The sequence below is a fragment of the Lissotriton helveticus genome, chromosome 5_1 (assembly GCF_964261635.1).
Source record: "Lissotriton helveticus chromosome 5_1, aLisHel1.1, whole genome shotgun sequence".
NCBI lineage: Eukaryota > Metazoa > Chordata > Amphibia > Caudata > Salamandridae > Lissotriton > Lissotriton helveticus.
This window is the reverse complement of record NC_136065.1, coordinates 1,524,796,285-1,524,809,806: the sequence shown is the minus strand read 5'-3', so window position 1 is coordinate 1,524,809,806 and position 13,522 is coordinate 1,524,796,285. Positions and strand designations below refer to the sequence as shown.

Here is a 13,522-nt window from a genome sequence, read left to right as displayed (position 1 = left end):
GATATGGAAAGTCTGGTCATGCAAAAGAGAAAAAAAAAAAAAGGAACCCACACTGTGGGGAAAAACTTCCTGAGTATGAGGATCAACTTTTATTTTTGGTTTTACAAAAACAAACCAGTTACTCACTAGTTTGTTTTTCTAAAACAAATAATTGGCTGAGCGGCCGCTTGAAGCATGGCTTTTGCTCAGCAAACGTTGATTCCCTTTATGTTTGCTGCCTCAGTGGTGGGTCCTCTAAAAGCTCTAAAGGCTTAGATATCTCCACCAGACTGGAAGAGTTTCTTAAATACAGTGGACTGTAGTTCGCCTGGCAGCAGATGCATTTTCCTTTGTTCTCCTGGCAGACAGTGGTCTGCCCACCGCATTCTGAATTGGCCCTTTCGTCTTTTTTCTTGTAAATCAATCTCCTCCAGAGGGACAATGTAGGCTGGAATATGAAAGCAGGTGAGGCGCACTTGGAGTCGACTATTTGGTTAGTCTAAATGTACCCTGCAGGCCACATCGGATATTTAACTTCCACGTCACTATTGCATTCCTGCAACTATTTGCCATGAGATTGTAATAGGACAATTGGGTTTAGCCAGGTTTAACTCATGTTATAAGGAAAAAGTGCACATAATGTGGCATTGAATGGCAGTGTCATAGTTCACAGAGTCAATAAATGTCAGCCACCTCCAAACCAAAAAAATATGGTTGAGGCGGTATCCAGTTGAACGTTGTTAAGAATGAAACCATCCTCTTGTGAGTTCTCCTCTCCAAGGCAGTGAAAAACTGGAAGGACTATCAGCAATCAACTGGTGTGCCCAGGTTGGTCATCCAATGTTAAATACATTTCCTGTGATGTTGTGGATGATGAACCACCTAGACAGTTTGGGATTCTTGTCTAACATCTGCACAAGGCACCTGAGAATGCTGTGGCCAGTTTAAACCCATAAATGAGCAGCAAATAGGTATAGTCTCAACTTCTTCAGGAACACAACAACTTCGAAGACTTTTATCTCAGTGGCGCACCACCTCTATTTCCTGGGCCATAGATGTTCACTGATAAGTGATATAGGTTAGTCCAGTTCTCCATCATTGATCTTTGAGAATACTACTGCATTGTCATATTCTGATGCATCTGTCTGCCCCACATACTATTGGCTAATTAAGGTAACTTTCAGTGGTTAATTTGTAAAAAAAGTAAGTGCTGGGGCTCTTGTCAGGATGCAGTTTGCACCTACCCATTTTTACTGTTAGTGCTGCCTAAATCTGAACCAACTACTAACCATGAAAGTGGGCGAAGGATCTGTGAGCTGTTAAATTTGGAGCTGGAGAACCAGGTTTCAGTCTCCCCGTGCCTACCATAAGTGAATGTGTCCTTAACTGGGGCTCAAAAGCTCCAGTGTTGATGATTAAATGTTGGTGCTGAACCCTGGCATCTACTGGATCAAATTGAGCACTGCTTAAAATCTTGATAAATTTTTTATAGGTCTCACACAAAATATGGCCCAAGATTAAATGTTCTAGACCCTCTGTCAAAAGGGCAGGCTTGATGCTAACTTACCCACTAGAGATAGAAAACTGAGGGGCATATTATCAAGTACAGGCGATACAATTATCGCTGCTTTATCAGCAGGAAACTGCCGCTAAAGCGGCGATAATGGGCTTGATAATATGTCCTTGTGAATTCCCATAGCAGCCCAGGTTCTGGTGTTAACCTGGTCTGCTATGGGAATTGACAAGGGCATATTATCCTGCCAATAAAGCGGCGATAATTTTATCGCCTGTTCTTGATAATATGTCCCTTGGTGAGCTGTAACCCTTCTGTGGGGTGATACCCTGAAACCAGTCCGAGGATGCTTGTTAACGGTCCAGGGATGACCTGGCCTGGCAGTTCAGGCTGGACTGTTCTGGGAACTAGGGTCAAGAATCATTTGCATTTGGCTGGCTCCAAATTCGGATGGCACAGTGAGTAAATGAACAATCGATTTAACTCAGATCTCTTGACTTGGGGTGAGGGTTTAAATAGTTTCAGCACTCTGTCCATCATCCTGTTGTGTTTGCGAATTATACCACAAGCCTATTTATTCTAAGGTGTAGCAAATCTGTAAGTGTATTCTCCTATTTAAAGCAATCTCCATCGCAACCCTACTTGAGAACAGATACCCAGCAGTGCCCCAGCCACCACAGGCTCAGTCACCTTCCTCATAAGTAAAACTTCAATATAATAGGTGACATGCTCTACAACCACCGGATGAACCATTACCTGAAGCAATCTTAGATCCAAGGTGCTTGACTACTGACTTACTACTTGCTTGAAAAGTAATTCAAGAGTGGCAGAATTCATTTCATTTGGCAAACACTTGAGCCATGTAGAAACACACATCTGTGATTCCCTATTATGGGCAAAATGGGTAAAACTTTTCCAAATTACATTCAAATACATTTCAAATTGAATTTTAAACGATTTGTGCACTGTATGCAAACAATTCCAGAAAATGCAGGTGACTCTTTTATTTATCATCTGTTTCTTTGTGTTATTCAATTAGATTAAAATGACAACACATTTTGTGTAACTCCCCAGTGGATTTGGAGAATGACTAGTTCTTCATAAGCTAATGGCTTAATAAGTGGATAGATGGCAACTAGTAACAAGAGATAAGAGCTCCTAACTAGTCCTTACTGAAAACAACACACTGTTGTAGCAAGGTGATTTAATGGAAAAATATTGGGCCCGATTAAAAAAAGTAATCTGAGACAAAATCCTAACATTACTACTTTCGGCATTCACAAAGGGCATTTAGGAGTAGTAAAGTTAGTCCTAACTAACTATTCTACTCCTAAACTGAGAAAAAATCCTAACTTTACAACTTTCGTTATTCACAAAGGGCATTTAGGAGTAGTAAATATAGGAATCCTAACTTTACTACTCCTAAATACCTTTTGCGAATAACGAAAGTCGTAAAGTTAGGATTTTGTCGCCAATTACTTATGTGAATTGGGCCCATAGTATTTAACTTCCAATCGGCATTAATATTATATAGTGTGATAGAGATAATTAGAAGTTAATCAACAATAGTCACTGTACATTATATGTAAATAAGAATTATCATGGGGATTAAAGGTCCACTGTATTGATAATAAGCAATTGGATAAAAATGCTACTAGTTTGTAAGAAAGAGTGCATTATGTAAGAAAAGGGTACATGGCAATCTATTAGGAGTAAGCAAAAAATCCAATGTATTACACTAGGTGTGCTTAGCCAAGAGTGGGGGATATTGGTACTTACATGCTCTGGTCGGATGAGAGGTTACAATCCAAATGAAGTGAATGACAGAGTGGCCAGCTAGAGCAAGTGGCAGGCACCACGTTGAAAAGAGCATCAGACGGGCTTCAGAATCTGCCTGTGAAGGGCAAGCTGGTGTCGCGTTTCAGGGAGCAGAATGGTTGTGCTTCAGATATCTTCCCTGGCAGTAGCCAGTAGCTGAAACGCGACCAAGCGCTCCGCTGGCGCGTAACCTATAGTCCCTTATTACGGGGAAGCCCAACTGACTATCCGGCTCTGATTGTGGTCTCACTCTAGGATGATGCCTGGATTGTTCGCCCATCCCGCGCTACAATTTACGCAATTCTGAGCCCTGGCCGGCTGCGATATTAACCCAGTCCGGAATCGATGCCGTGATGACACCTACCTTCCCTCCTAATTCTGCCTGACCTATTTCTCAGTGCAAGCTCCATGGCTATTGTGGCTTATATTGTTTAGGCAAACACTTTGTCCTGTTGATGATCCCTTTGATTTTGTAAATGGGATCGAAATGCCGTCGACCTTTTACAATACCATATACAAGAAATGTATACCTAATGTGATATGTTTGCAATGGTTTGAATTGAATTTCTGATATTGTTTCATTGACAGAAATCCTTAGCTTCTGCCTAAATATCTTTCTCTGTCTCTTGACTACCTTTTCACTATGCCAATCTGTAAGCGTTAAGGTACAGGCTTGTGCCCTACTCTAAATGAAATGTGAAGGTATCTTTTGTGATTTGGTAATTGTATAGTAAAAATTCTTGACCTCTGTCCGGCTGGACAAGTCATTCAACTTAATATAGTCTCCATTGTGTCTATATTGATTGCTTTCTTTCATTCCTTTTGCATGGGACCACTGTTGTTATAAAAAAAAAAAGCAAGAAATACATCAACATCAAGAATGCCCTAGTTGTGTCCTCTCAGCAAGCAATTGTTAACAACTCCATAAAACTAAATCAAATGAAACTTAATTAGCCTATCTAAAAGATGTCAAAAGAAAGCATATAGGTAATGTAATGACAGCAAACCAAAATATCACACAGTAAGCAAAGTCCTCTTTCTTAACCTCTCAAACCCACCCTTTAAGTCATCTGATAATTGTTGCAAAGTCATCCTGTGACCTGGGCACTCCCCAACTTTTTGCTGACTAGTACTGGTGGAAACTGACTCTGGCTGACCCTGGGCTCTGCCTAACCAGGCCCAGGGCCAGTGATATGCTGAAAGAGGCACTTAGAATACACTGAAAACACCTACATACACTAGGGTACACTATGGGTTAGGGTACCTCTGTGATTGGTGTTCCAGGGGTGGTGGTGGGTTCCTGTAGATATAGGCAGTGTACACACTGGTCCAAGTCATTTTACCATTGCAAATCCCCTGCCACATAGGTTACCATGGCACTAAGTTATTAATTAATAAATCCTGATAGGAGAAGGATAAAAATAGCATTCACAGACTCCCCAGCATGGTATTGATAAATCCAACAATATGATATTGTTGAATTTCTCCTAAAATATACATACAAGAAGTTATAAGACTTTCTTATCTGTAAGCCTAGATTCAGCCTTCCAGTGGTCTGTCCTGATTGGTCAAAGAAAAGTGGATTAGCCAGGCTTCTTTGAAGAGGGGATAAAGAGCCCCTGGGATTAACCACCTCTACTGGGAGGGCAGTGTTCTCTTACACAGGAATGCCAGAGCAGGGGGAGGAGTTGTAAACCATGGACTTCAAGGGAGGAGGAAGACACCAGTGTAATTTACAACTCTACTCTTTTGAACCCAGCCAGATACTAGGCTTAAGGAACGAATGAACAGATGTAAGGGGGAGAGACTATGGCGTTTAACCATCCTCGGGGTGTGTTCGGCCAGCTCTTCCTTCCCTACTGGAAAGTCAGCCATGATGAATTTGGAGGATTTGGTGCACTCTAGGACAAAATAGTGCCACACTCTGCAGGATGTGGTCATACCTTGGGGCGTTACCCAGAGCCCATTGGACAGGAGTGTCCTTCTGCTTGACCCAGAGTACTTGGAATACAAATCTGAGAGGTGCAGAGCCTCTCAGATCTGCTGCTTGAAACCTATGAAAGTAAGAAGGGTTATGCTGAGAGGTTTGATGTGCAATCACTAAGGCCTGCACTCTGAAGACTGCGCCTTCTGCACTATCTAGAACTATAGCCCTGTGGACTACCTTGCAGTAAAAGGACTAAAGAGTGGAACTCCCTGCAAGCTGCAGGTTAACAGAGTTTACCTGGAACATCACCACCAAGAATCCTCAACCTGGAGCACTACCAGTGGATTTGTAAGGGTTTTTTCCAAGTGGACTGTGGGAATTGAAGTCCTCAAATTTCAAGGACCATCATGGCATTTCCAGACCTTTGGAGTAAGTTTGAGACCCTTTGAGAAACTTCAATAAGTAATTCCAGGAGTTTGGAGAAGTTTGGAACAACTTTGGTAAAAAAGCTCCATAAGTGGCCCGACTCAACCAGGCCAGCCAAGCCGTCTGCCTTCAACCACAAATTGGGCTGCCATCCAGGTTTCTCCTGCTGAAAAGCTCAGTAGGTTCTACTTTCAGAGATGGACCAGTAAATAGGCAAAATCCGAGGACGGCAAACCCTCACCGAAACTAGCCCGGTGAAGAGCATCGAAAAAGCTCTGAAAAAGTTTTTAAGTCCGAATGAAGAAAAGGTGACAGGGAGCAACCCTGAAAGCCAAGCCGCCTACCTTTAACAGCAAGCCAGCATGGATCTATGGGTCATCCTGCTGGAATGCTCCGGCGGTCGGACTTCCATAAGTTTGACCGGCAGCTCGTCGCAAGGCAACCCAGCGATCCCTCACCGAATCCAGACTAGCTGAGAGCTTCAAGAGACCCCTGGAAGAAAAGCGCTGGAAAAGTTTCTAAGTCAGAAGGTAAAAACTTTGACTGAGACCTACCGCGAGGGGTAGCCGCAGAGGGCTCCTTCAAAGTCGTCCTGAAACTTTGACTTTGACCCGGTCTATAGTGAACAGATGTCTCGATAAGGCGCTATAGATTTCTAAGTGCTATATGATGCTAAATTAAAAAAAAATCATATCTCTGGTTCCGATAATAATATTTCCCATTGTTATAAGTTGGTGTTTGATTTTTATTCTGTTTTTAAATGCTTTACATACCTGTCTTTGAAGTTAAGCCTGGCTGCTCGCAGCCAAGCTACCAAGCATTGAGCATGAGAATATTTTTTTAAGACCTATTCTGAGCCCCATTCTGTGTTAGTGGCCTAGTTGCCAGCCGCAGAAATACATTTGCCCCTACTAATAATCCAATTTCCAACAACAGTTACATATGTAAACCACATAGGGAACATTTTTATTTCACTGTTTTTGCAGTTTATATTTCTTTTAATCAAACTTTTAATGTAGGAAGTCAAATGGCATTGTTCTTGATACCCCCGTGACAAGGGGCAGGGCTGGAAGGTCAGTTAAATTATTTCTTGTTGATGATAGCTAACAAAGGACATAGTCACCTTGCCCCGTTTTTAGGTCTTGACTGAGACAGTGCAAGCTCTGTCACATGCAATACATTTTGTTATTTTAAAGTAGCTCAGAGCCCAGCCATTAAATACCATTGTTACCCCCCTTCCCTGCCCCTTTCTTATCCCTGCCCCTCTCCTCTGTCTTTGCTTGCCCCGTTTCCCCAACCCCATCCTCCTTTGTTGATTCCAGCCGTTCCACCAGAAAAAGGTCTATGATTCATCAGAGCACTTTTTCTGTACACTGCCCCCTGCCCCATAACACAACCCCATGTCTTCTCTTGCCCAAACCCTCGCCCCTTTGGTTGCTTGCACCTTACCCCCAGCCCCTCCTGACAGAAGAAACAAGCAGTGGCAAAGACAATAGGTCTCGCCGTTCAAAATCTATTTGTTTTGTCAATGTATTTTCGCCATTTTGTACAGCAGCACGGCTGAAAGTAAAAAATAAGCACTATGACTCAGCCAGTTTCGACCATATCATAGCACTTTTAAAAATATACTTTCAGCCATGTCACACTGCTGTGCAACATGGCTAAAATGAATGACAAAACGAATAGATCTTGCATTGGCAAGACCTATTTGCTTTTCCAATGCTTGTAATACATATAAGCACCCCCTGAGGTAGGCTATAAAGGATCAGAAGGCAGGGTTCATTGCATTTAAGAATTAGCACATGTGTACTTAAGATTTACATGTCCTGACAGTACAAAATCATTCATTTTACACTATTGTATGACTTATTTCTTCAATTTCCTGACACTGGTTTACCATATTAGATATAAAACATGCTTACTTTAGATTGGGATCAGAGATATGCTGTTTGCACACAAAATAATTTTAATTTATATTCATCTTCTTTAATGGTAAAGTTTGATTTTGCTACATTTCTGGAAATGCCACTTTTGGAAAATTGACATGTTCCTGTCCCAACCAACAATGCCTTTCTGTCAGTGTACTGGGTCATATGACTGTGAATTGCTCCGTTGTTGGAGCTTGAGTATTACTTCTAGACAATAACACAAAGGGGCTTAGGTGTGGACAGGATGGGTCTCCCTGCCAGAATGGCTGGGGAAGGGCTGTATCCTACTCCACTTCACTTTGCCTACACCACACATGGAGGAATTAGATCTGTCCAGCATTTTCTCACGCCTGACACTTTGAAGCTCTTGACTAGGGGAAGAAGTTTCAAGACCCAATAGTGGTGGTAGATAAGAAAAGTTCAGCAAACAAAGGCTGGCACCATGTAGAAATAGTGAGCTTTCAAAGCCACTCATCAGAACACTCCTGGACCAGTGATTAGGAAGATGGGCTGTCCTGTTGATTGAAGGACTGCCTTACTGTCTGAAGAAGGAAGACTAGATCTGCTTGCCTTAGAACCAGGCTACCCAACGTGATTCTATGGGTCAGTTGGCAGACCTCCTGTGTGAGCTACAGGGACACAACAAGCTTCAGACACCTCCTTGCATCTGTACCTTGTGGACCTGCCTACCCCTTGCTGCTGGCCTCTGCAGGAATGAGTTCTAATCCCCACACCTTCTGCCCCCCAGGTCCTAGACCCATGGCTGACATTCAGTGGAAGCTCCTTCAAGAAGAAAAGGTGAAAATCCTGAAGTTTTGACTCATCATAACATGAACAGATTCATTCTCACTGAAACTCTGCCACTTGCAATGATCGGCAACGCAAAGCTCCGGTGAGACTGGCAACTTGCGCGAACAGTGACCATCCACGATGATAAGCAATGCAAGATCTGTACTTCAAACTACAGGAACGACAGCCCGTGATGACTGCCAAATTCAAAGCTCCAGTGGTGAATAGATCCTTGTGATACCGCAAAGACTGTCCTTCTACTGGCTTCCAAGGTGAAGGAAACTCTTTGCGCCGGACTTACGCAGATAACTCTTTAGTGGGACTAACCAACTCCCTGTATAAGACCCATGCTCTATCGCGTTTGGCCTGAACTTGTGACATTCCCCCGTCTGACGTAATCAGAAAACTGCGAGTGGCGCTTTGTGCAATTAGGTGCTATTTCACAGAAAGAAAAATTTGGGAATATATTTGGTTCTGCTTGTTTCATTTTTAATGTTATGCTAATATTGTATTTACCAAAATTCACTCTATTTTTCGAAATTGGTTTGGGATTTTTCTTGTGTTGTGTTTTCACGTTTCTATCTTTTGTGCCAAGCTAACAAAGGGTTAAACACAGGTTAATTTGGTGTCTTTTGTGGTTCACCCTGACAAGGACTGTGGTTGTTACTTGAGTGGGGTTTTCACCCTCCTTAACCAATAACCCGATTTTTTACAGTTAATGATGATCGTTCTATAGTGCGTGAAGTAGTTCCATTGTAGTACTACTTTACATGCTAGAAAGCGGATTGTGAATGAGCCTCAATGAGTCTTGATAAACGTAATAGGTGTCCTTTTATTGTAATGCACAGGTAATCATTACAAGCACCTCCATGCTTGCAGCATCTCTTTATAACTTCTTACATATATTTATGTGCCCTCTATAGGGCTATGCAAAGTACAAGAAACCATATAAACATTACTAAACAGCCTTTGGTCACTTAGAATTTAGGTGTGTGGTGGAAGGTGAATTATTAGTAGGAGTAAGTATGCACCTACCACGAGCAATAAGGCCACAATGCAACACAATATAAGGTCCAGTCCATGTCTCAAAATATTAGCCCCTGGTTCATCCCTTGGTAGCTGGCTGTGAACAGGCAGGCCTAACTCAGCAGACAGGTAGGTAAAGTATTTAACAACACCCACACTCTCACATGCAATAAAAATCCGAAGCCAATTTAAATGTAACAGGAAATATTGTAATCTTTAAAATGACACCAAAATGACAAAAATCCAATATAGGGAACCGAAGATATGGGATTTTAAAGATTAACCATGTTCTAGCACTTAGAAACATATTGCGCCAACTTGGGAAATCTGGTCGGGCTTGACCGAGACAAAGTCAAATTTTGAGGCCAACCACGATGGACCCGTGGTCAGATAATACACTAAGCGTAAGGCCCCAGTCAAATTTTTACTTCAGACTTAGAAACGTTTTCGGAGCATTTTCTCCCGACGTCGAGCGGTCCCCTCAAGCAGGCCTATTTTGATGCAACATTGTCAGATTGCTTCTCAGGGAGGCCCTGGTCAATCCTGGAAGTCCGGAGGTACTGAGCTTTCAGCAGGATGAATCTGAAATTGAGGTCAGGTAGCATTTGAAGGTTGTCGGCTTGACTCTCAACATTGGGCCAGTCCACACATGGAGCTTTTTCTAAAAGTTGTCCCAAACTTCTCCAAACTTCTGGAACTGCTGCCTGAAGTTCCTCTTGATGGTGCAAAGTGACCAAAATACAAATCCATGGGTATAGAATCTCTGAGAGGCTCCTTGGACATTTGGACTACGGTTCCCACAAAGCATCTGGCCAAATCTTAAAAGTCCACTGGACGCACTTCTGGCTAGGTACTTCTTGAGGGAGATGGTGCATGGAAGCTCTGTTAACCTGTTGCTTTCAGGGAGTCCACACCTTAATCCTTTTTTAAGCAAGGCAAAGTCCTTAAGGCTGTAATTCCAAGTGTGCAACAGGAGCAATCCTTTAAGGGGCAATCCTGTGTGGAGCAGACAAGGGTTCCAGCAGGGCAATCCTTCTTCTTGTAGTTTCAGTCACCAAATTTTGAGTTGCTATGCAGCTCTCACCTATTTATTTAATGATCTGGGGCGACAAGCAGGGGGTAAATCCTGTCCAACGAGGTGCATGGTGCCACCCAGAAGCAAGACAGCTTCCTCCAAAGTGTGGCATATTTTTGTCCCACAAAGATTTGCACTTTAAAATTCAAGATGGATATCTTCCCTTCTTTGGAGTAAGAGCTAACTAAACCAACCTACTGGTGTGGCTCATTTGCATTAACAATCCCATTCCACCTTCTTCAGATTCCTTTCTTGGGCACTGGATGTGGTGATATATAGGCCTGGCATTCCTTGCTGTCCTGCTCACCTTTGAAGCCCAGTTTGACTTACCCAGATCGCTTTCTGATCCCTTCCCTGCAGCTGCAGAGCTCTCTTCATCAGATAACCTCTGCTCTATGCGGCCACTTATCACCTCATCAAAGCAGCTTGGCTAAGCTTGTTAAAGCTGACCAATCAGGAGAGGCAGCACTATGGGTGGATTTTGGCCCACAGAAAAAAAGTTCTATAACATATTTTCTGTATTAGTTATGATAAATTTAACGTTGGCATGTTGTTGGATTTATCTTTGCTCATCTTTTAAGCCTTTGAATGCCATGTGTAGCCCCTTCTACTCTACAATGGGGTAATACAATTAAATTGCAGGTTTTCTCTCACTAGAGCATATAAAACATATTTTATAATTTCCTTGCTTAGAGTTACATGGCACCCCACCTCAGATGCACCTAAGGCAAGACCTTCGGATGACTTATATGTAAAAATAAGGTAGTTTAGCACTTTGGAAGTACCTTTGCCACCAAAGTCAAGTTTACATGTAATGTCCTTTTTAAAGACAGACTACAAAACAGGGCTGCCTTTAAAAATGACAGTAGGCACACAGCAGTGCACACTCTAGTATGGGACATCTACTGAGCCTCTAAACTAGGCCTGGGCATTAAATTCTGTTCCGCTCGTGGAATTTTGCAGAATGTGGGTTATTTCCCGTTCTGTGGATAACGCGGAATTGACAAAAATTCTACGATCCGCTGCTTCGCAGAATTTTTTGCTTGTTCTCACTTACAAAATGTGTGTTTGAGAGATAGTTCTCCCCGAGCACGCAAACAGCGTTCGCAAACAGGAAAAAAGCATCGCGAACGGGCGGAACAAGCAAGTCCGCCTGTTCGCAGAACCTTTGTGTGCTCGCGGTGATTTTTTACCCTTTCGTGGAGCTTTGCATAGCGCGACTACGCAAATTCCGCCCACCCCTACTCTAAACCCCCCTGCCCTATAATATAAATTATAGGTAGTTTGAATCCCCCTTGCCCTATTATACACTAGGGACTTACAATAATCTGTCATTGCCAATTGTAATATACCTAATTGCCATATACTTTTTCATCACAGCAATGGCCCTGGCCGTATTTAGCAGAGCCCAGGGCACAGTAAGAGTCAGTATCAGTAAAATAATGGGGGTGAACAGGTCACAAGGGATGACTTTCTCACAGTGTGATATCAGTGGCCTGGAATAACTTGATTATATTGCTGACCTATGCAAGTCTGTCATTCTAATCAACAGTGTATCCATAAAGCACACTCTGGATGCAGAACACAGTGGACTATTGTTTGGTGGTCGAACAAAGCTCTAAGCCATATCTTTCATAGCCGTCCTCCTCAATTGCTACTGGTCACATTTCCATTGTATCTAAAAGACAGGCACACCACAGGCACATAGTAGACAATTCATGCAGGACAGAACTTACCTTATTTGGGTTCTTTGGTTCTTTAGGTCGTCAGAAAGTTCAGTGAAAGGTGGACAGAAGAAAAACATTGCATTATATAATAGTTATAGATCATGTCTTTTTATTCAGTACACTTAAAGAATAGCAATTGTAGGGGTGTTAGAAGATATAATAGACAGGGATTCCCAATAGTTTTTTTGGATGTTAGACTATGGTCTGGTACAACTTGCGATGGAAAATATCTGGCCTCACCACTGCGAGTATAAAAACAATCGATTATGGATCCATCCTTTGACAGGGATTGGTTACCCAATGTACTATCTGTTTCCATAGTTATTTGGATATTTCATAAAGTGCTAGGGTTCATCTTTCAATTACTTCAGAACAGCATGCCTCACGCACAAAGCGCTGCACACAGGCAAACTCACCTACCTGGCCGCCAAACTCCAGGAGGCCGGTCAGACAAGAAGCCTAAGGAGTACCAACAACCTACTCCTTATGCCTCCAAGAACTCGCAAACAAAAAACCGCATCCCGATCCTTCTCAGGAAATGCTCCCAAAATCTGGAACTCTATACCAGTCCAAAATAGGACCAACCCCTCGTACCTACAATTCAAAAGGCATCTCAAATAACTCTTCCTCACTCGCTCTCTCTTGTATGGATAGCTATGACCTAACCATCGAAGAAGGCCCACAACAGCTCACAAGAAACTTTGACATTAAGAACTCTACCTCACTATCCCCCATCCCCCCGAGAGATGTGCTCTCTCTGACGTCAAGGCTGTGTACATACTATTGTGATAACATACCCTGCAAGTGTCATTGTGCACTCTAGACAATAGTATTATGATATGTCTGGAGCCGTTTTACATACCAGTATGTCTATGAATCTTACGAGTGATCATGATGTGAAGCGCTCCGATACCTTTGGGTCTGGCCAGCGCTATATAAATAATATATAAATAAATAAAATAATTACTTGTTCAATAGTCTGACAAACATAGAATGAGAAAGGAAAGGCCTACCTCGCCAGCACCCACGCACTCGCATCTACGGACTACATCCTCTTCGGGGACCTGAGCTTCCACCTCGAGAACAACAACGACGCTAACTCCGCCACCCTGATCAACAACCTCGCCAACCTCGGCATCAGACAACTCGTCACCGCACCCACACACGCTGCCGGCCACACGCTGGACCCCGTCTTCTCCACAAGCACCCACATCGCCTTCGACCACACCACCAACTCCACTGGATCGACCACCACTGCATCCATTTCACCTTCAAGAAACCAACCACGCACCACCGCACCCAAAAGCTGCCTTG

General features: G+C 42.9%; 1 protein-coding gene across 23 annotated transcripts in view; it reads right to left on the bottom strand.

Moving 5' to 3' along the window:
* Window positions 1-13,522, bottom strand: part of LOC144755528 (polymeric immunoglobulin receptor-like) — a 348,962-nt gene that overhangs the window by 12,538 nt on the left and 322,902 nt on the right. For all 23 annotated transcript variants that reach the window (XM_078644541.1, XM_078644560.1, XM_078644554.1 and 20 more), the window contains one exon: window positions 12,218-12,237. In XM_078644541.1, the coding sequence (XP_078500667.1) occupies window positions 12,218-12,237 (20 nt within the window). The remainder of the gene's footprint in view (window positions 1-12,217; window positions 12,238-13,522) is intronic.